The 20,685-nt window shown below is 48.4% G+C and overlaps 1 protein-coding gene across 1 annotated transcript; it reads left to right on the forward strand.

Annotated features, from left to right (window-relative positions):
- LOC103188335 (la-related protein 6-like) lies at positions 1-18,752 on the forward strand. The gene is made up of 7 exons (XM_042342831.1): positions 1-71; positions 229-547; positions 697-754; positions 871-945; positions 9,015-9,174; positions 15,984-16,194; positions 17,590-18,752. The coding sequence occupies exons 1-7, from the start codon at positions 1-3 to the stop codon at positions 18,670-18,672; spliced, it is 1,977 nt and encodes a 658-aa protein (XP_042198765.1). The 3' UTR covers positions 18,673-18,752.
- Positions 18,753-20,685: the final 1,933 nt, after the last annotated feature.

Below are 20,685 nucleotides of genomic sequence, written 5' to 3' on the forward strand. Positions count from 1 at the left end.
ATGAAAAAGTGCCGTTGGTGTGACATCATTTTCAACAGCAGAACCAGGGAGACATCGACAAACAAGGAACTGTCAGACACCACAACACTGACGACAAATAAAAACAAAAAATAAAAAATCCATATATATTGAAATCACTGTGAGAAGATGATGCGGCAAATGAAATTCGAGGAGTGTGACATGTGGGAGTTAATGGAGGGCCCTGAGCCCGGACAACTTCATCTGCAGCGAGTGTCTGCAAATCAGGAAGCTCCAGCTGAGAGGAGCTGAGCTGGAAGCCGAGGTGCAGACATTGCGCTCCATCAAGGACAGTGAGGGGTTCCTGGACAGTGTGATGGAGGAAACCATCACTCCCCTGGGGCTCGGGAGATGCTTGCATCGGGTTAATGGTCAGGAACAGGATAGTTTTATCAGTCCAGCAGATAATGAGACCCCTGAGAGAGTGGTGATGGAGCCTTGGGCTTCAAACTTGTACAACGGATGTGAGGATTTGATGGACCAGACACTTCAGGAGATGGTCACCCCACAGTCACCGGGGGTTCAGAGGGTAAGTATCTTTTTGATACCATTTTGTCCAGCCCGTCCCCTCTTCCTACCATGCTGGTGACTATCCATGGTAGGAAGAGGGGACGGGCTGGGCAAAATGCCCCCAACAGCGTAGAACTCTCAAACCGGTACTCTGTACTGAACATTTAGAGTGTTGATATCTCCAGGGAGGACAGTAAAAACAGATTGGTTGAACAGCGGGACATAGGTAACAGGAGCAATGCTGTTGTCATAGGGGATACAACAGTCAGAGGTACAGACAGACGTTTCTGCAACAGAAGACGGGAGTCAAGGATGGTATGTTGCCTCCCTGGTGCATTACAGAATGGGTGGATAAAATTCTTCAGGAGGAAAGGGAACATCCAGAAGTGGTGATCCAGGTTGTGATCCATGATATTGGTAAAAAAAAAAGGGGCTGAGATGCTACAGGGTCAATATCAAAAGCTGGGGAACAAACTAAAGAATAGAACATCCAAGGTGGGATCTCTGGATTGCTCCCTGTGCCTCGGGCAAATAAATACCATAATGGCAGGATCAAGCATATGAATGCTTGGCTGGAGAAATGGTCCAGAAAAGAGGGCTTCAGATTTCTGGTTCATTGGAACCAGTTCTGGGGCAGGTGGGACCTGTACCATATGGATGGGTTACACCTAAACAGGGCTGGGGCAAATGTCCTTGCAGACAGGCTAACTAATGCTGTAGGGGAGGGTTTAAACTAGTTTTGAGGTTGAAGGGAATCAAAAAAAACAATGGGCAAGAAAATGGAGAAATAAAACGGGGGGGAAGTGCAGAACAGGTCAAGTCGGTCTTGGAGTGCATGTGCCTAAATGCAGAGTTTAGCAAACAAGATTGGTGAGCTGCAGCTCAAGTGGTAACCGGGGGATACGATGTAGAAGCAGTAATAGAGACTTGGCTCAAACAAGGACAGGAATGGGAGCTGAATATTCCTGGCTATAATGTATTCAGGAGGGATAGGGAAGGAAATAAAGGAGGGGTTGTGGTATTGTTAATCAAGGATACCATATAGCCATGGAAAGGGTCGAGGTGCTGGAGGGCCCCAAAACGGAATCTATGTGGTTAGAGTTAAGGAACAAAAAAGGAGCTGTTACGCTGATAGGGGTATACTATAGACCACCAAATAGTGGGAAGGAAATAGATGAGCAGATCTGCAAACAGATCTCAGACAGATGCAAGGCCAATAGAGTCATGATAATGGGGGACTTTAATTATCCCAACATAGACTGGCAAAACAACAACGCAAAGGGCAAGGAGGGGGAAAGATTCCTAAAACGTGTACAGGACAACTTTCTTGATCAGTACGTTTCCAGCCCAACGATGAAGGAAGCAGTGCTGGATCTAGTTCTGGGGATTGAAGTCGGGCAAGTGGTGCAGGTTTCAGTGGGAGAGCATCGGGCAATAGTGATCACAACATCATTAGATTCAGAGTACATATGGAAAGAGACAAGGAACCATCAAAGGTGAAGATACTCAACTGGAAGAAAGTAATTTCAGTGAGTTAAAAAGGGAGTTAGTCATGGTGGACTGGAAAGAAAGATTGGCAGGTAAAACAACTAAAGAGCAGTGGGAAGTCTTCAAGGATGAGATAGTTCGGGGACAGAATAAATACATTACCACAAAAGGGAAAAGTAGGGCATCCAAACCTCCGTGGATGACGAAGGTAATTGTGTCTAGAATTAAGTAGAAAAAGGAGGCGTATGACAAATGTCAAACCCAAGACACAGAAGACAACCAAATAGAATATAGGAAGTGCAGAAGAGAACTGAAAAAGGAAATGAGGGGCAAAAAGATTATATGAGAAAAGGTTAGTGGGTAACATTAAAGGGAATCCAAAATATTTTACAAACGTATCAAGAAAAAAAGGTTAGTCAAAGGTAGGGTGGGGCCAATTAAGGACCAAGGGGGAAATCTTATTGTGTCCTGATGACAGCACTGACTGGCTGGCTCATCAGTTGGCCCAATAGAAAAGTGTGACTGCACTTTTTCAGCACTGCTACAAACCCGCTAAAAATGTAGTTTCTGGATCGCGGGCCTCGCATTGTTTACCTGACGTCACTGTGGGCAAACGCAAGCGGCTAATGGGCTTCACTCAGCGGCTCCGTTGTTGTGATTGTCTGTGTTTGTGTAAATGTGTGTCTCCTCTCTATGTGTGTTGACATGGGGTCAACTTCCACATGTATGCGGATGACACCCAACTCTATCTTTCTGCCCCCACCCTCAACTCCAGGACCACTGCTGTCCTGACAGACTGTCTGTCGGACATCAAGTCCGGGATGAGGGCAAATTTCCTACAGTTGAATGTGAACAAGACTGAAGTCCTCCTGATTGGCTCACGCCAGCGCCTCCGCACCTCAGGCTCTGGTAGCATCAACCTCCATGGTTGCACACTTCAAGTCATCAAGTCAGTCAGGAGCCTGGGTGTCTTGTTCGATCCTCAACTGTCTTTCCTCCCCCACATTCAAGCCATGACCTGCTCTGCCTTCCCTCACCTCTGGATCATCGCCCGACTCCGCCCCTACCTCACCCCTCAGGAGGTGAAATTCTTGTTCATGCCTTCATCACCTCCAGGCTCGACTATGCAAACGCCCTGTCCTCCCTCCACAGGCTGCAGATAATCCAGAACTCTGCAGCCCGTGTCCTCAGGTAACACATTCTGGCTGTGTGCGTATATCTCTGTCTATGAATGTGTATCTTTCTCTGGGAACTTATGTCCCTCTGCGTCTGTGAGTGTGTGTGTCTCTGTTTGTCTGTCTGTGAGTGAGTGTGTGTGTCTCTCTCTGTGTCTCTGTCCTGAGAGGCAGGGGATGGTGAGCTCCTGCGGCCTTGCTGGTGTCCCCCTTCTTAAAAAAAAAGGCCTTTGTTGAAGAAGCAATTAATAATTTATTTTTGCAACAATCTAATATGTGTCATTTTCTCATGTTTAGTTTTTAATCAATAAAGTGAAAAAATGTAGGTTGGCAGTAAAATGCACCTCAAAAGCACCAACCAAACCCTGCAACTTCCCGCAAAATGTTCATCAATTAAGTTTAGATCTCCAAACGTTATTCTCAGGCTGTACAGTGCTCTATTTAGAATAACTCAGACACCGCGACATCAGGGGCTGCCCAGCCACAGAGACAGTGCAGAGGAGAGCAACAAGGCTGATTCCTGGGTTAAAAGGAATAACTATAAGCAACAATTAGACAAGGGTGCTTCAGTCTAGAGAGGAGCTGATTCTGAGGGGACCTTATCGAAGTGTATAAATTTACAATGGGTTCGAAAAAGTAAACCGAGAACAATACTTTAGGAAGTACCGAGACAGGAGAACAAGAGGATTAGAGTTGCCAAGGGCTAACTCATGCCAGACACCAGGAAGGTTTTCTTTGCTCAGAGGGTAATTAATGACTGGAACAGGTTGCCAGGAAACAACAACAACAACAAATTACACTTATGTAGCACCTTCACGTCGGAAAGACATCCCAGGGCGATGGACAATCAGGAGTTTTGGACCCGAGCTGGGAGTTGGGGTCAAGAGGGGTGGAGGGCAGGGGGTGGGAGTTAGCTCGAAGGCACAGTCGAAGAGAAAGGTCTTCAGACGAGACTTGAAGGAGGCAAGAGAGGGGCTGAGGCAGAGGGATTACGGGATAGAGTTCCAGAGTGTAGGAGCAGAAATGCTGAACACCCGACTGCCAATGGTGGGGCAGGAAGTGCGGGAGACCTGAAGCAGCCGGTGTCCATTGAGGGGAGGGAGCAGACAGGCTGATATGGGGTTACGAGCAATTTCATGGAGAGCCTTGAAGGTAAGAACAGGTATTTTGTACTCGATTCTCTGAGGAATGGGGAGCCAGTGAAGCCGGGCTAGAACGTGGGCGATAGGTTCCAGGTGCGGGAGAGGACACGACCTGCAGAGTTCTGAATAATCTGCAGGTTGCGGAGGGAAGAGTTGGGAAGTCCAGTGCAGGGTGTTGGCGTAGTCGAGCTCAATGAAAGCGTGGATGGCTTTGCGGCCTGCGGTGAGAGGCAGTGGCAGAGGTGGGCAATGTTGCGGAGGAGGGCAATGTTGCGGAGGAAGGGCAATGTTGCGGAGGAGGGCAATGTTGCGGAGGAGGGCAATGTTGCGGAGGAGCGGCTAGGCGGAACAGGTCACAGAGAGCTGAGGGTCAAAAAAGGACACTGAGGGTTTGGATTGGTTCGGTGAGTTGAAGAGTGTAGCCAGGAATCCTGAGTTAGCCCTTGGCAACTCTAATCCTCTTGTTCTCCTGTCTTGGTACTTCCTAAAATATTGCTCTGGTTTTACTTTTTCATTGTAAATGTATCTCACTGGTGAGATGAAAAGTGCAGCCATTAATGGTGTCAGCAGCTGAAGTGAGGAGACGCTACCAGGAGTCAAGCAGGAGGGGCTCTGGTTGCCAACAGTGAAAGCTGGTTGAGGCCAGAACACGAGGATGATTTAAACAGCAGTTTGATGGGGTGGGGGATGGTAGGGAGGTGGAGGTGTTCTGGAGACATGATATCAGATGGGTCAAGTGGGGAGAGGGCTTCATCCAAACCAATCATGTGATTGGCCGAAGTTGGTGGACTTTCCTTCTTGCACAGTTGAATGGCGATCGGCTACAAGTTACTATGGTTACAGCCATCACTCACTGAAATCAAATTATTTTTTACTACTGTTACACATGCAAAGTGACAATTTCATCAGTGTGATTAACCCCGGCTGCTGATGTACAAAATAAGAATAGATTGTATTGTGACCTCTTTGAGATTTAATCCAATTAATAATGCCTTCCCTCTCCCTCATTGCTGACACCTGTGGTGGGTTTCCTGCTGCCCCTCCCACACCACACCTGCGGTTCTCAGGGGCTGTGTTGGATGGGACGTGGAGTTACTGCTTCTCTGAATTGTTTCTGTTAATTGTGTTACTGTGTGAGTTACATTTAGAATTGTATGTTTGTAAGTTTGTGAAACTTTGTTCCTTTTAAGACTTTTTTTAAAAAAATAAAAGCTTCTGCTGAGGCCCGTGTGAGCCAGAGGCAAATTTGGAAAATCACTTGGAAAAATGAGAGCTGTGAGCGCATAGGAGGGAATTTGGTGTAAAGTTGGATTTGAAATTTCTTATCCTTTGTGTTTTAATGTTGACATCTGTGGACTGCTTGTTTCCGTGTTAATTGTATTGCTGAGGAGCTTATTACAACTTGTTGCAAATGGGACATTTTCGCTCTTGTCAACCAGCATGTGATTAACCCTCTGAGGTTTGGGTTCAGTGCAGATTGAAGCTCCCTCTCCCCTCTCCCCTATCCACACTGTCGAGCCTCAGTCTCAGAAGTATCCACGACTCCATCCAAACTGTTGAGTTATTCTGTATGATTAGGGTTTGTGTTTTACACTGCCAGTTTGTTCTTCATTGCTCACTAGCTGATTTAATTTTTATTATGCTTTATTTAGCTTGTGTTGTAGCTTTGTAACTTGTAGAGAAGATTTGCTTTGTATCAATCACTAAATCTGAATCCAGGTCCGAGAAGTGACTGCTAATATGTTGACTTTCCTTTCCTGGTTCCTCCCACCTTTACAGCTGTATAAGATCATGATTAGTGTGAATGACCTTCCTCATTCAAACTAATCCTTTGGCCCATCTGATCTCAACCCTCCAAAGTCCATTATCCTCCCATCACAGCGGCAAGCCTTCTTATGGTCCCATTTCTCAACGACAGATGCCTGAATCGTTTCTACTCTAGCTATTTAGGGTTACAGCTTTAGGTACAGTGGGGTTTGTAATTACACCTCAGTACAGAGGGGATCTTCCTGCTGATTAATCAAGGTTTGCTTTATTTTTTACAAAATAGTAAAAACCTGGTGTGTAAGGGACGTACAGTGCTGAGTGATACACCAGGTCATGGGTAGGAATGCCAGGTCTCTGACAGCTAGCTGATCTTGACCAAGGCAGCAATTAAGTTGGTTTATAGAATTGGATTATAGAAGGGGGGAAAAAAATTAGGATTGCTGTTTCTAACTGCCCTCCGGTGCCCACTGCAGGAAATTGAATTTATGGTGGGATAGGATCAGGCTCTGGCAGCTTGTCTATGATGTGGCCGCTATGGTGAGAGCTGATGGTGATGTGAATCTGGCTAGCGAGAGTTATCCTTTTTAGTAACCTCCGTTACCATCTTTAATTCTACCCAAAGTGATTCTGTGTCTGCCATTTCCTTTTTTATATCCTCTCTCACTTATGTCTCAATAATGGAGCTTATATATATATATATAGCCACGCCACTTCCTCTTCTCCCGACACCGTCCCTTTTAAACAGTTTATAATAATAATAATAATCCTTGCATTTGATATAGCGCTTTTCACGTCTTCTCGACGTCCCAAAGCGCTTCACAGAAAGTGAATTGACTGTATATTTGTGGGCGAACGCGGCAGCCAATTGCACACAGCAGCGTCCCACAAACAGTCATGGATTGAAAATGACCAATTTATTATTGTTTTGTTTTCTTGGAGAGATTATTATAACCTTCCCATTGATCGGATTCATTCCACCATGTCTCTGTTATGCTAATGATGTCCAATCTATCACCCTTTACAAGACCTTCCAGATCACGCATCTCGTTTGTCAGACTTTTTGCAAGTACAGCTCCATTGTTTTTGGCCTTTCCCATTTACTATATAAATATATAAACATGTTTTGGGACTTTCAGTTCATGGTCTGAATTTATAGTCTTGCTGACACTGTAGAGCAATACTGGAGCAGACTTTAGACCATCGGAGGAGATGTTAAACTAAGGTCCCATTTGCCTGTTCAGGAGGAAGAACCAGTAACATAATTTAAGAGCTTCTCCCTGGAATGTCAGCCAGCAATCCCTCAGATACAGTTACTTTATGGATGTTCCTCTACACAAATGCAAGTCCCTACTACAATAACTTCATAGAGCACCCTTCGTGCAGGATAGCGCCTGAAAGCTTGGTTGGATCCCGAAAAAGGGAGAAGGAAAAGGTGCGGTCGTAGAAAACCCTCAATTTTCAGGGGAATTTAAAATAGAGAAAGATGGGGAGGGGTTGAGGCAGGGAGTTCCAGAGATTAGGGGTGTTGTATCTGAAAGCACTCAACAGGACTGTATTAGCTATGGGAAGAGAGGCAGCAATTGAAGTGGGGGTAAATTCAAAACCAATCTGCGGAAATATTATTTCTTTGAACGAGTAGTAAATGTATGGAGCAGGCTCCCTAGGGAGACGATGGAAGCAGAAAGTGTTGATTCTTTCAAAAGCAAATGAGAAATTTTTTTGGGGGAAATAATATCTCAGAATACAGTGTATAATTTGGAACATAACAATCTAGGAACATGAAGGGACTGCCAGGATGGTGGAAGAACTGAATGGATCTTGGTCTTTTTCAGAGTGAAAGGACAGTTGAGGGTCTAAAAAGATGCCCAGGTTCCTGACTGGCTCGGTGAGGTGGAGTGTGCATCCATGGATGCTGATGCTGCCAGTGCCTGGGGTGTGGAGGCACTGATGTGAACCAATCAGGAGGGCCTCAGTCTTGCTGACGTTCAATTGTAGAAAGTCGGGTCTCATCCAGGACTTGATGTTTGACAGGGAGTCTGTTAGGATAGCAATGGCCCTGAGGCAGAGAGATAGAGTTGTTCAGACCTTTGTAGATAGTCTGAACGCACCGTACCATTTACATTTATGCATTGCCTTTTATGGCTGGAGGACACTTCACGGTGCTGTTTGGGGTGGGAGCCATGGGGAATGGGGAGGGAAAGCTGATCAAAAAGCGTGGACAAAGAAATACATTTTAGGACAGTCCGAGTAAAGTTAATCCAAAACTCTGCTACCCACATACTCCCCCTCACTAAACACCATACCCCAATCACACCAGTTCAAGCCAGGCTCCACTGGCTCCCCATCACTGAATGAATCAACTTCAAAATCCTCACACTTGTCTTCAAATCCCTCATGCCCTCTGCGCCACCAGCAGTGGCCGCACTTTCACCACCACATCCTGAAACTCTGGAACATTCTTCCTCTATCCTTCCACCTTGGCCCCTCCTTCATCTTCAGGTCAAGCCTAAAGAACTTCTTCTTCGACTGTGCCTATGGTCACCTCCCCTCGGTTCAACACTGCTCCGCCATGGTCGAGCACTCTGTGTGAGGGCGCTACATAAATCAAAGTTGTTGGTGAACAGTTCAAACCACCTGAATCCCAGTTGGACATTTGGTTTCTAAGGATCTGGACTTCGACATGTCTAACAGCCCCAGGTCTCCTTCCCTGAGTCAGAGGCACCCGGCCAGGCCATCAGGGAAGTCTCATTTTGCATTTTAGTGAAACAGGTCAAACCAGACAATTATTATAAGACAAAAAAAACACAAACAAGAGAGTAGAAGATGGACATAAAACAGAATGAAGTGGGAAGGAGGGAAGTCATCCTCTCAATGTTAAGTTCTGCAGTTTTATTTGCTTCTCTTTAATGTGTAGAGGCTGTTGCCATGTCCTTGAGCTCTCCAGCCCTGCAACTGGGGTCTCCAGCGTCCCGCAGTTCCCCGGTGGAGGTCCGAGGGGATGGGCGCCCGCCACGATTCCGCAGGAGGGTCAGCAGTGCAGAGACCGAGGACATTCAGAGCAACAGTGATCAGCAGTAAGTGGTGTCGATCATTGGGCTAAATGTTATCCTTTGTGTCGAGCCCTACATCAGTCTCCTGTGTCCTCTTTAATCTCTTGCTCCATTTTTTGGTGGGGGAATCACCTTGGTGTCTGACACATGCGGAAACCCACCACCTGCTTAAGAGAATCTAAACCAAACTGAGAATTCCATGCATCCCCCATACACATGGAAATTCCAGAGATGGATTGTTGGAATGGAATACGCTCTCTCACCCTGGAGGACACATCCTGCTTATTTAATTCCAGAACGTTTTAGGCACAGGTTGGCAAGAGCCAAGGCTTGGGGATGCCAGAGTGTGTGTTGGGATAATTGCTGGAGTCGAACCATAACTTGCCTTCGCTGTCTGGCAAGCTTTCCCGCTGCTTGTCCAGCTAGGACCATCCTACCCATTGGAGATTTGGCTGCAGGGTTAACAGAAACTGAGTGGGATGATTCCCTGCCCAAGTGACTGGTCAGCCCTTCCAAGTCCTGCTGATGAGCAATGCTGTCATCAGCAGTGCCCTGGAAAACTGTGGACCCCCCTGGCTCAGAAGCCAGACTCCTGAGACCGTCACAGAAGGCTGACTCGATTCTGTCACTGCGTTGCCAAACATGCCACTTTGGAGTCAGTTCAGCTCCAATATGACCCCACTTACCTCCAACCCCCTCCCTCCCCCACCACACCCCAAAAGCAGGTTAGTCATCAATTGATCAACTTTGTATAATGTTCAGTATTTGAAGTTATAGTTGTTTTGTTTTAAAAAAAAGCTGCCGTACACATATACACTGATGTCTGTTTTCCTGTTTAAATGTACAAATCTAATGTGATGCATAACATTTGCCCTGTTTCTGTCCTCCAACCCTAAGTTTCTAGACTCAGACTAAAATGTATTTACTGATGACCTTTACTAGGGTGGGCTCAATCCACAGGTTTAGAGATGTTGTATTTGGTCACCTGGTGACTTACACAACAACAACAACAAAATTACATTTTGAAAGTGCCTTTCACGTCGGAAGGACAACAACAACAACAAGATTCCATTTATAAAGCGCCTTTCACGTCAGGAGGACGTCCCAAGACGCTGCACAGTTGGGTCATGACCCGAGCAGGGGGGAAATGGTCAGGGTGAGGGGAGGGAAGGGAGGGAGCGAGGAGGGGGGAAATGGTCAGGGTGAGGGGAGGGAAGGGAGGGAGCGAGGAGGGGGAAGAGAGTCGAGAGGGGAGCTGAAGGCTCGGTCAAAGAGAAAGGTTTTGAGACCGGCCTTGAAGGAGGAAAGGGAGGAAGCGGCGAAGGCACTGGGGGATAGAGTTCCAGAGCCTTGGGGCTGAGGCTGAAGGCCCGACCACCGATGGTAGGGCGATTGGGGCGGGGGACGTGGAGCAAACCGGAGCCGGAGGAACGGAGGGTACGGGCAGGTAGGTAGGGGGATAGTAGGTTGGAGAGGTAGGAGGGAGCGAGGCCGTGAATGGCCTTGTAGGTGAGGATGAGGATCTTGAAATCAATCCTCTGGGGGATGGGGAGCCAGTGGAGGCGAGCGAGGGTGGGAGTGATGTGGTCCCGAAGCCTGGTGCGGGACAGTACACGAGCTGCAGAGTTCTGAATGACCTGCAGTGTGGAGGGAGGTGGCGGGAAGGCCGACGAGGAGGGAGTTCCCATAGTCCAGCCTTGAGGTGACAAAGGCGTGGACCAGGGTTTCAGCCGCGTGAGGGGTGAGGTAATGCCGTAGTCTGGCGATGTTCCGGAGGTGATGGAAGGCGGTGCCAGTTGTGGTGCGGATGTGAGGGAGAAAGGACAGCTCAGGGTCGAACAAAACGCCGAGGTTCCTGACTGGCTTTGAGAGGTGGAGAGTGCAGCCTTGGATGCTGATGGTGTCAGCGCCTGAGGTGCGGAGGCGCTGACGTGAGCCAATCAGGAGGGCCTCGGTTTTTCGCACGTTGAGCTGAAGAAAGTTGTCTCTCGTCCAGGACTCGATGTCGGACAGACAGCTGTCATCGGGGGTCGTGGAGTTGAGAGTAGAGGAGGAAAGGTAGAGTTGGGTGTCATCCGCATACATGTGGAAGTTAACTCCATGTCTGCGGATGATGTCACCACAGGGGGAGCATATAGAGGGTGAAGAGGAGGGGACCAAGGACAGAGCCCTGAGGGACACTGCACGAGACAGTGCGGGGTTGTGGAGGAGAAGCCATTTGTCGAGACAAAGTGAAGACGGTGAGAAAGGTACCACCTAAACCACTCAAGGACAGTGCCTTGAAGGTTGAGGTGGGAGGACAAGCGGTGGAGTAGGATAGCGTGGTCGACCGTATCGAATGCTGCCGATAGGTCGAGGAGGACGAGGAGGCAGAGGGAGCCCTGGTCACAGATGGTCAGGATATCATTGGTGACCTTGACCAGGGCAGTTTCTGTGCTATGGGCAGCACGGAAACCTGACTGAAGGGGTTCGAAAAGTGAATGGGTGGAAAGGAAAGAGCGCAGTTGGGAGGCGACAACTCTTTCCAGGACCTTGGAGAGAAAGGGGAGGTTGGAGATGGGCCGGTAGCTTGATAGCTGCGACGCATCAAGGGAGGGTTTTTTCAGGGTGGGAGTGATGGTGGCAGTTTTTAAGGGAATGGGAACAGAGCCAGAGGAGAGGGACAGGTTGACAATGTCGGTGATATGTGGGGCAAGAAAGTGGAGCTGGGAGATAAGGAGTGGAGTGGGGATGGGGTCAAGGGAGCAGGTGGTTGGTTTCAGGGATAGGATGAGTTTGGTGACAGAGGGTGGGGAAACGGGTACAAAAGTGAGTAGGGGAGGATGGGTAGCAGTCGGAGTGTGGGAGTGAGGGGGTGGGGGGTGGGTGGATGTTGGAGGGGAAGTGACCGCGGAGCGAATTCCCTTGATCTTGGATTCAAGGAAATCCAGCATCTCCTCGCAGTGAAGGTTGGAGGAGATGACCTGCGCGGGGTGGCGGGGGGGACGGAGGAGTCGGGTTGTGGTGGAAAACAGTAGCCTGGGGTTGTTCTTCGCCTCCAGGATTATCCTGGAGTAGAAGGACGACTTGGCCGAGGCTAGAGTGGAGCGGTAAATTTTGAGGAGGTCCAGCCAGATTTGTCGGTGGACCGTTAGGCCAGATTTGACACAGGTGCGTTCAGCGGCCCGCACCTGGCTTTTCAGTGAGCGGAGGTGGGTGGTGAACCAGGGGGAGGAGCGGGAGTAGGAGACAGTGCGGGAAGTGATGGGGGCAAGAGTGTCGAGTGTGGAGGAGAAGGTATTGTGGAGGAGGGAGAGAGGAGAAGAGGGGTCCGTGAGGGTTGAAGGCCAGAGGGAGAGGAGTTCAGAGGACTCCAAGGCATCGGTTAGGGATTGTGGGGGTAACTTCTTCCAAGGGCGGTAGAAGATGGTGGTGGGTCTGGTGGAGGTGGGGAGGGGGGTGGAGGTGGTGAAGGAGATGAAGTAGACGTTCCAAGGCACTGGACGGACAGAGTTACGGACCCGAACTGGAGGTCGGGGTCAGGGAGGGTGGAGGGCAGGGGGGGAAGCAGGGAGATCGAAAGCATGGTCGAAGAGGAGGGTCTTGAGGTGGGTCTTGAAGTTGGCGAGGGAGGGGTGAGACGGAGGGACTGTGGGATGGAGTTCCAGAGGTGGGGGTAGAATGGCAGAAGGCCCACCGACACCCCAATAGTGGGGTGAGCGAGGTGGGGGACGTGAAGCAGGCCGGAGACTGCTGAGCGGAGGGAGCAAACAGGGTGATAGGGAGGTCGGAGTGGTCGGGGGCAGCAAGATTGTGGAGGGCTTTGAAGGTGAGGACCAGGATCTTGAACTGTATCCTCTGTGTGATGGGAAGCCAGAGGAGTTGGGCGAGGATGGGGGTGAGAGTGGAAACCCATCACCGTGCTTGAGTCTCTAACAACAACAACTTGGATTCATATAGCGCCCTCCACGCCGGATGGCGTCTCAGAGCGCTTTACAGTAACGGATCCCGGGGCCGAGTCAGGGGGGAGGGGGAGGAGCCAGGGGGAGGTGTGGGAAGGTGACCAAAGGCACGATCGAAAAGAAAGGTCTTCAGCAGAGACCTGAAAATGGGAAGGGAGAGGGCGAGGTGAAGGCAGTGAGGAAGGCAGTTCCAGAGCCTCGGAGCGTACTGGCTGAAGGCACGGCCGCCGAGGGTGGAGCGGAGGACTCGGGGAATGAGGAGGAAACCAGACCCGGAGGAACGAAGGCAACGGGTACTGTTTTGAGGAGAGGGGAGGTCAGAGAGGTCGGGGGGTGCAGAGGAGTGCAGGGACTTGAATACGAGGGTGGGGATCTTGAAGTTGATCCTCTCTGGGACAGGAGCCAGTGCAGTCTGGCCAGGACTGGGGGGATCGGGGAGAGGGGTTTGGTGCGGGTGAGAATGCGGGCGGCAGAGTTTTGAATGATTTGGATTTTATGGATGGTGGTGGAGGGGAGACTGGTGAGGAGGGCATTGGAGTAGTCCAGTCAAGAGGTGACAAAGGCATGGACCAGGGTTTCAGCGGCTTTTGGGGAGAGGTATTGGCGGAGACGGGCGATGTGTCAGAGGTGGTAGAAGGCGGTGCTGGTGAGGGACTGGATGTGGGGGAGGAAGGATAATTGGGGGTCGAACCTGACACCCAGGTTGCATACCGGTTCTGAGAGTTTTAGAGGGAGGTCGGGTAGGTGGAGGAGGTGAGAGCCATGAGATTTTAGACATTGACGAGAACCAAAGAGTATGGCTTCCGTCTTGTCAACGTGCAGCTGAAGGAAGTTTGCGCTCATCCAGCCCCTGAGATCTGACAGGCAGAACATCAGGGGACTGGGGGGTCGCAAAGAGAGATGGAAAAATAGAGTTAGGTGTCATCCTCATACATGTGGAAATGTACCCCATGTCTGCGGATGACATCCCCAAGAGGGAGCATGTAGATCAGAAAGAGGAGGGGCTAAGGATGGATCCTTGGGGTACCCGCAGGTGACCGGGTGAGAGTGGGAGGAGAAGCCGTTTGTGCAGATGTACTGCTGGCGATTTGTGAGGTAGGACTCGAACCGGGCGAGTGCGGTCCCACTGATGTGGATGACGGAGGAAAGGCAGTGGAGGAGGATGGCGTGATCGACTGTGTCGAACGTGGCGGAGAGGTCCAGGAGGACAAGGAGGCAGAGGGAGCCCTGGTCACAGATAGAGAGGATGTCGTTTGTGACTTTCACAAGTGCAGTCTCTGTACTGTGGGCGGAAACCGGACTGGAGGGGCTCGAAGAGGGAGTGGGAGGAGAGGTGTGCGCGGAGTTGGTTGACAACAACACGTTCCAGAGCTTTTGAGAGGAAGGGCAGGATAGAAATAGGGCGGTAATGGCTGGGGTTTGAGGGATCTAGGGAGGGTTTTTTCAGGAGATGGGGGTGAGGAAGGTGAGGGGGACAGAGAGGGTGTGGTGGTGGGTGACGAAGGGCAGGTGGATGAGGCTGCCTGGCGGATGTTAAGTATTTTAGATGAATAGAAATCCATGACCTCCTCGCACTTGGCATTTGATATGAAGATTGAGGAGGCCTTAAGGGGGGGTACGGAGGAGGTAGTGGGTGGTGGGAAAAAAGGATTTTAGGGTTGTGTTTAGCCTCCAAGATGATGTTCCACCTACACAGACTGAGTTCCACCTACACATGGAAATCTCCCCGTGTCTGGAATGGAATGTATTCTTTCACTGGGAAATGTTTACCTAACTCCAGAGAGTGTTAGGCACAGGTTACTAAGACTCCAGTGTGTGCTGGGGTACTGCTGGAGTCTAACCAGCTGAAACTGCATCGCTTGCCATTGAAAGCTTCCCAGTGCTTATCCATCTACACTTCAGTATTCTTTTGTACTAAGCGGCCTCTGTTCTCTCCTAACCCAGTTGGTGTGAGTCCTTATTTCAAAGGTGACTCAACCGAGTCAGAGTCACACACACAGACTGGTTTTCCCAGTTACCTCCAATGCCCGGTAACTGGAATGTCTAATCAGAGTGTCTGCTCGCACGAGTAGACTCCAATGTTAACAGCTACTCTCTGAAGTGGAGTTACTCCTTTTCTTGTCTACAAGACCAGAGACTCGAGGATACATTCGATAGAAACAGCAGCTCATTATTAAGGCCGAGCAGCGCTCGACTCCCCGGCATATAAGGAACACAACAATGGAAGATATTCAACAATGGGACATCACAAACATCACAATCACATAACTATATCACTGGCAGCAAATACTACATCAGTAACGAAATAGAAACCAACCCTGACTGTACAGTAGTCCTGTACACGTCAGTACGTACCGGATAACGACCATTAGTTACCGATCACGAGGAGCGCTGAGCATTGCCTTATATAGACGTGTGGCTCTGCCCTCTGTATGATGCGAATGTGAGGGTTTTTTCCCCGCGCGAGAGCCACGTGTTACTCCACTCTCCACGTTGCTTGTTCCCTGTCTGTCCATCAGTCAGCCCTGGATCTATACTTGTTGTAAACTCGTGTTGGCCGCTCGCTAACTCTGCACGCAGCGTCTGCAACTCGAAATCTTACAGAACCCATTTAAAGGGGCAGGCCTCCCCATTTCCCTTCAATAATGTTATATAGTTATATATCATACTATTTATTCACACATTACAAAAGACTGCAAGAATAGGGTAACCATGACAGAACACCCTTGAGTAAATTGCATACACACATGGAAGTCAGTCTGGTTTGGAATCAAGATAATAATAATATGATGATGATGGGTTTCCACATGTCAGATATTCAGTTCACAAAAAAAAACTAAGACTAGCCCATGCTGTCTGAGAGTGCCTGATGCTTCTATTCTGTTTCTTCAGAAATTCCTATGACCAGAATGAGACCAACGATGATTCCCTGGAATATAATGAATGGATCCCCCCAGAGTCCAGCACCATCCAGAAAATTATCTCCCAGATTGAGTTCTATCTCTCTGACGACAATCTTGCCGTAGACAGCTTTTTACTGAAACACATGAAGAGGAATAAAATGGGTTACATCAGCATTAAGCTTCTCACCTCATTCAAAAAGGTAAGGACAGATTGGGCTTCATCACCGGGACCTAACATGATGGTGGTGTGACCCGTGTGAAATATTATGGTTCTGCACAGCTCGAGAGGGGACCTTGGAAGGTATAAATTGGCAGTTACAAGGATTACAGTCCCAATGATTAATTAATCTCTGGGTTTGTGGTGGAAGCCAACTTTTGTTTGGATGCTGTCCTGCGGAGAGGTGAATGGCAATCTGGTCATTCTCATAGAAATTTACAGAAGGACATTCAGCCCGTGTGTCTGTGCCGCTCCCTCGAGCAATCCATTTAGTCCCATTTACCTGCCCTTTCTCACACCCCTGTAGCTGACTGTTTTTAGGGTATCTGTCTGGTTCCCTCTTGAAGCCGATATGGATGTTGCCTCAACCACCCCTCCCAGCAAGACATTCCATATCCTAACCACTCTATGTTTGAAAACAATTCTCCTGACCTTTCCATTTGCTTGGTTACCTATTATCTTAAATTGATGTTCTCTAGTTACTGACTTACTGACCAGTGGAAATAATGTCTCCCTATTGACTCTTATCAAAACCCCTCATCATTTTAAAGACCTCTATCAGGTCACCCTTCAATCTTCTTTTGCAACAGAAAAAGGCCCAGTTCCTCCCGTCTCCTCTCATAGGCCAAACCACTCACCCCTGGTGTCATCCTAGTAAATCTCCTCTGCACCCTCACCTTAACAACTTTCCTAAAGTGGAGTAAGCAATACTGGACCCAATATTCTAATGATTTGCATAACTTTAGCAGTACCTCTTTGGTATTATAACTCTATATCTCTATATATAAAACCCACGTTTTTAATTGACATCTCTTACGATAAAATCCCAATGTAGGTTAAGCTTGTGGCATACAAGACTGGTGTCCAAATAATTCTCCTTCAGGTTTCTGAGTTCTTGGGCTTGAGAGGGGCTTATGAGATGCAGAACCAAGCAGCAAGATGGATTTTTGGTTTATTTTAATGACGTTACTTGAATAACACTTGAGCAAGGCAAAAGTACTGATGTAGATCACATATTCACTATGTCCAGTGCAGTGACAGTAATCACAATATACGGTTTACTCTGTGCCAAATCTCATACGGAGTTCCTTGTATTTCTGAATGAGAGAAAAATGCAGAGGATGATTCATCCAAAGAAACCATAAGTGTCGGATTTTTTTTCTCTTATCCCTTAAAGTAATGTCGCTGTCTGTAGTTCATTCACTCTATATGTGTGTGGGTATGATTCAAATAGACTTTCCTCCTGCGATGATCATTTACCCCAATAAACTCTTGTCAAACTAACTTGTGATCACCAGAACTTCTCAATCATTACCTTGCTAATCCTGCTTTAGGGATTTAACCCGGTGAAGTTTGACAAGTGCTGTTTTACTTGCAGGTGAAGTGTTTAACTAAGGACTGGAAGGTAACTAGTTATGCTCTTAATCATTCCAAATTACTGGAGGTAAATCAAGAGGGAACAAAGGTTCGGCGTAAAAATGCCATCCCCGAGGCTCTCCTCGCTGTCTCCCCCAGTAAGCGTGTGCTGGCCTGGAACCTGCACAAGGCAGCGTCGGAAGGTGATGGGCCAACACAGAACCAAAGCAATGTCATGGAGACGGCCATGAAGATTTTTGCTGCTTTTGGTGCAATCAGCTTTGTACGCGTCTTGCAACCAGGCAGGGAAATTCCCGCTGAACTGAAAAAATACACTTTTAAGTATCCGGAGGTGGGGACCAAGGTTTGTGTGCTTGTGGAGTACGAATGCTATGAAGGGGCCAAAAATGCCTATGAGGAACTGGGCCAGAAACGCTGCAGAAAAGGGGAGGATCTGAAGGTCGTCATACTGACGGGGAGAGGAACCAAAAAAATCCAAGCAGATCACAGTGAATTGGAAGACTTGAAACCAAAAAAGCCATCAAGAAGACTCACCAAGATTGAGAGGTTGCAGTATGCTGTGGAGGAGACGGCCATCTACAGCTCTTCTGAATCTGATGGAGCTGGTTCCCCTGCCTCGGTTCAGAGATACCTTCAGTCCAAGTTGAGTGATTCCTATAATTCCACACCCAGTCCCAGCACAGCTTGTAGCTCTCATTCCTGGAGCGACCACCACTGCAGCCCTGGGGGTTCTCGCAGAAGCCTGGGAGCTCACAATCCTTCACCCCTAACCACAGACCTGGTTGGGCCAGGAATATGGTCAAGTCCAGGCACAAGTCCCGAATTCACCAGGAAATTCCATGACTACTCCTCTGACAGTGGAAACTGCTCTGGCTGTAGCCCGTGGGTACATCGCCGCCGTATGGCTGCCGGTCATGCCACTGCTCTGGAAACCGGCCAAACACCATTTAGACTGTCCATGGGTAAGAAGCCTCCAAACAGCATTGGCCTCCCTCCTGGGGTGGCTCGGCTGCCCATTGGACCAGATGGCACCAGAGGGTTTTACAACAGCATTGGCAGAGGGAGAGTGGTTCTGAGGCATTGAACTGTTGTAACTGATACCTTTCACTGTTGGACCATCCCCAAAGAGAAAATGTGTGCATTCACTTCTATCTTTGTTTCAAACTAAGGTTCAGTAGTCTGGAGATGCTTAATGTAGCTTAAAGGGATTAAAATGTTGTACTATATGACATTATCCTTATTTCTAAAATTTAAACTTGCTCTTCTAGCTGAAACGTCACTTGCACCAGATGAGGTGTATTCCGGAAGGAGGTTTCGTCTGAAAGAGGTTTGATAAAGGTTGCTATGGCAGAAGCATGGTGAATAATGGACAATGATATCTTTGCTGTTAATGTATGCCAAGGCAACTGTACTTTTTGCACTTGATACAGCAATGGTGCAATGCTTGAATCTTGCCAGCCGTTAGTAAATGTTATAAACCTATATATGGTCATGTTCAAAATTATAGATGGATGCATCATCGTGAAGCTATTTGTTAAAATCCTGAGTCTGCTTTGCATAATGTATAATATCTGGTTCATATATCAGTGTAACCTTCCTGGTGATGCTACACATGAATAAATAATTGCATACACATGTGTGTAGTGTCCTGTATCCCCAGCATGACGTTCAGCTATAATTGAGATTGACACTTTGTCAATGGTGGAGTCTGGTGCAGCGAGACATGGAAGCCTAAGCATTCAGATCAGGCCATTGGAGGCCGTACTTCTTCCTCATTAATCTTCACCTCTTTCCTGCAGAGCTGATTGACAACAACAACCTTCATGTGGGGCAGTATCTCAGCGCACCTCATTGCCATACACATAATGCAGATCGCAAGACGCTGGGATGAACAACAATAAGATTACATGTGTATAGCGCCTTTCATGTTGGAAGGACATCCCAAGGCGCTGGACAGTGACAGCATTTCAGATCCGAGCTGGGGTCGGAGGGGGGGGAGAGAAGGGAGGGGAAGGGAAGAGGGATGGCCGATGGCATGGTCGAAGAGGGGGGTTTTGAGGTGGGACTTGAAGGAGGTTAAGGAGGGAGTGACTGCGGATGGAATTCCAGAGGTTGGGGATAGAGTGGCTGAAGGCTCTCCCCAGTGGTGGGGCGGGTGGGTCGGGGGATGTGGAGCAGCCAAAGCCGGCTGAGCGGAGGGAGCGGGCTGGTTGGTAGGGGGTTAGGAGGTCGCAGAGGTAGGGTGGGGTGAGGTCATGGAGGGTTTTGTATGTGAGGACCAGGATCTTGAACTGGATCCTCTGAAGGATAGGGAGCCAATGGAGTCGGGCGAGAGTGGGGGAGATATGGTCACAGAGATTGGTGCGGGAGAGGACATGGGCTGCAGAGTTCTGGATTATCTGCAGCCTGTGGAGGGAGGAGTTGGGAAGACCGATAAGCAGGGCATTTGCATAGTCGAACCTGGAGGTGATGAAGGCATGAACAAGAAGGCTCTTTAGCCCTTGATCTAGTACTTACCATTGTAGCAGTAACCCTTGTCCAGCTGCTGCAACATCCTCTGTGTAATGAAATACTTCCTGATGTCTGTCCTCAAATTGATCATCCAGAAACCTACACCGTGGCCAGGTATCCTGGTATCTTGAAGTATCTGAAAGCAGTTTATTGGGTTCACTTTCTCCACACAATTACGTTTAACATTTTACCTCTATAAACATCCCATAGTGATATTGCCATTTTTAGATAGTTAGGAAGATGCAGCAAGTGTAGACTCTGTTGGGTCATGTCTCTGCTTTGTTTTTTTTCTCTCTCCTATTTAAACCAAGTGTCACTGTATAATTATTGTAATAGAGTCATCTTGGAGTCCTGTAGCTCAGTGGTAAGAGCACTCGCCTCACAAGTGAGAGACTTGGGTTTGATTCCCAGGCAGGGCAAAACAAAGTTTCCTTACTCCACACGCCTCTGTTTACCAAGTAGTAAATAGGAACCCGGTTGCTAATTCATTGATGGATCACTCTTCTGGGGGTAATAATTCCTTCCAAAAAAAATATTTTGATCACTCAATCCAACACTGTTTGTGGGACGCTGCTGTGAGCAATTG

This window comes from Callorhinchus milii, unplaced genomic scaffold, assembly GCF_018977255.1.
Source record: "Callorhinchus milii isolate IMCB2004 unplaced genomic scaffold, IMCB_Cmil_1.0 Scaffold21, whole genome shotgun sequence".
In the NCBI taxonomy this organism is placed as follows: domain Eukaryota; kingdom Metazoa; phylum Chordata; class Chondrichthyes; order Chimaeriformes; family Callorhinchidae; genus Callorhinchus; species Callorhinchus milii.

What these genes read in the sequence shown, in the direction of transcription:
- LOC103188335 (XM_042342831.1), top strand. Translation starts at nt 1, where the DNA reads ATGAAAAAGTGCCGTTGGTGTGACATCATTTTCAACAGCAGAACCAGG. An exon ending in AGTCACCGGGGGTTCAGAGG is followed by an intron (nt 548 to 696) that starts GTAAGTATCTTT and finishes CTGAACATTTAG; the next exon opens with AGTGTTGATATCTCCAGGGA. An exon ending in CAGAGCAACAGTGATCAGCA is followed by an intron (nt 9,175 to 15,983) that starts GTAAGTGGTGTC and finishes CTGTTTCTTCAG; the next exon opens with AAATTCCTATGACCAGAATG.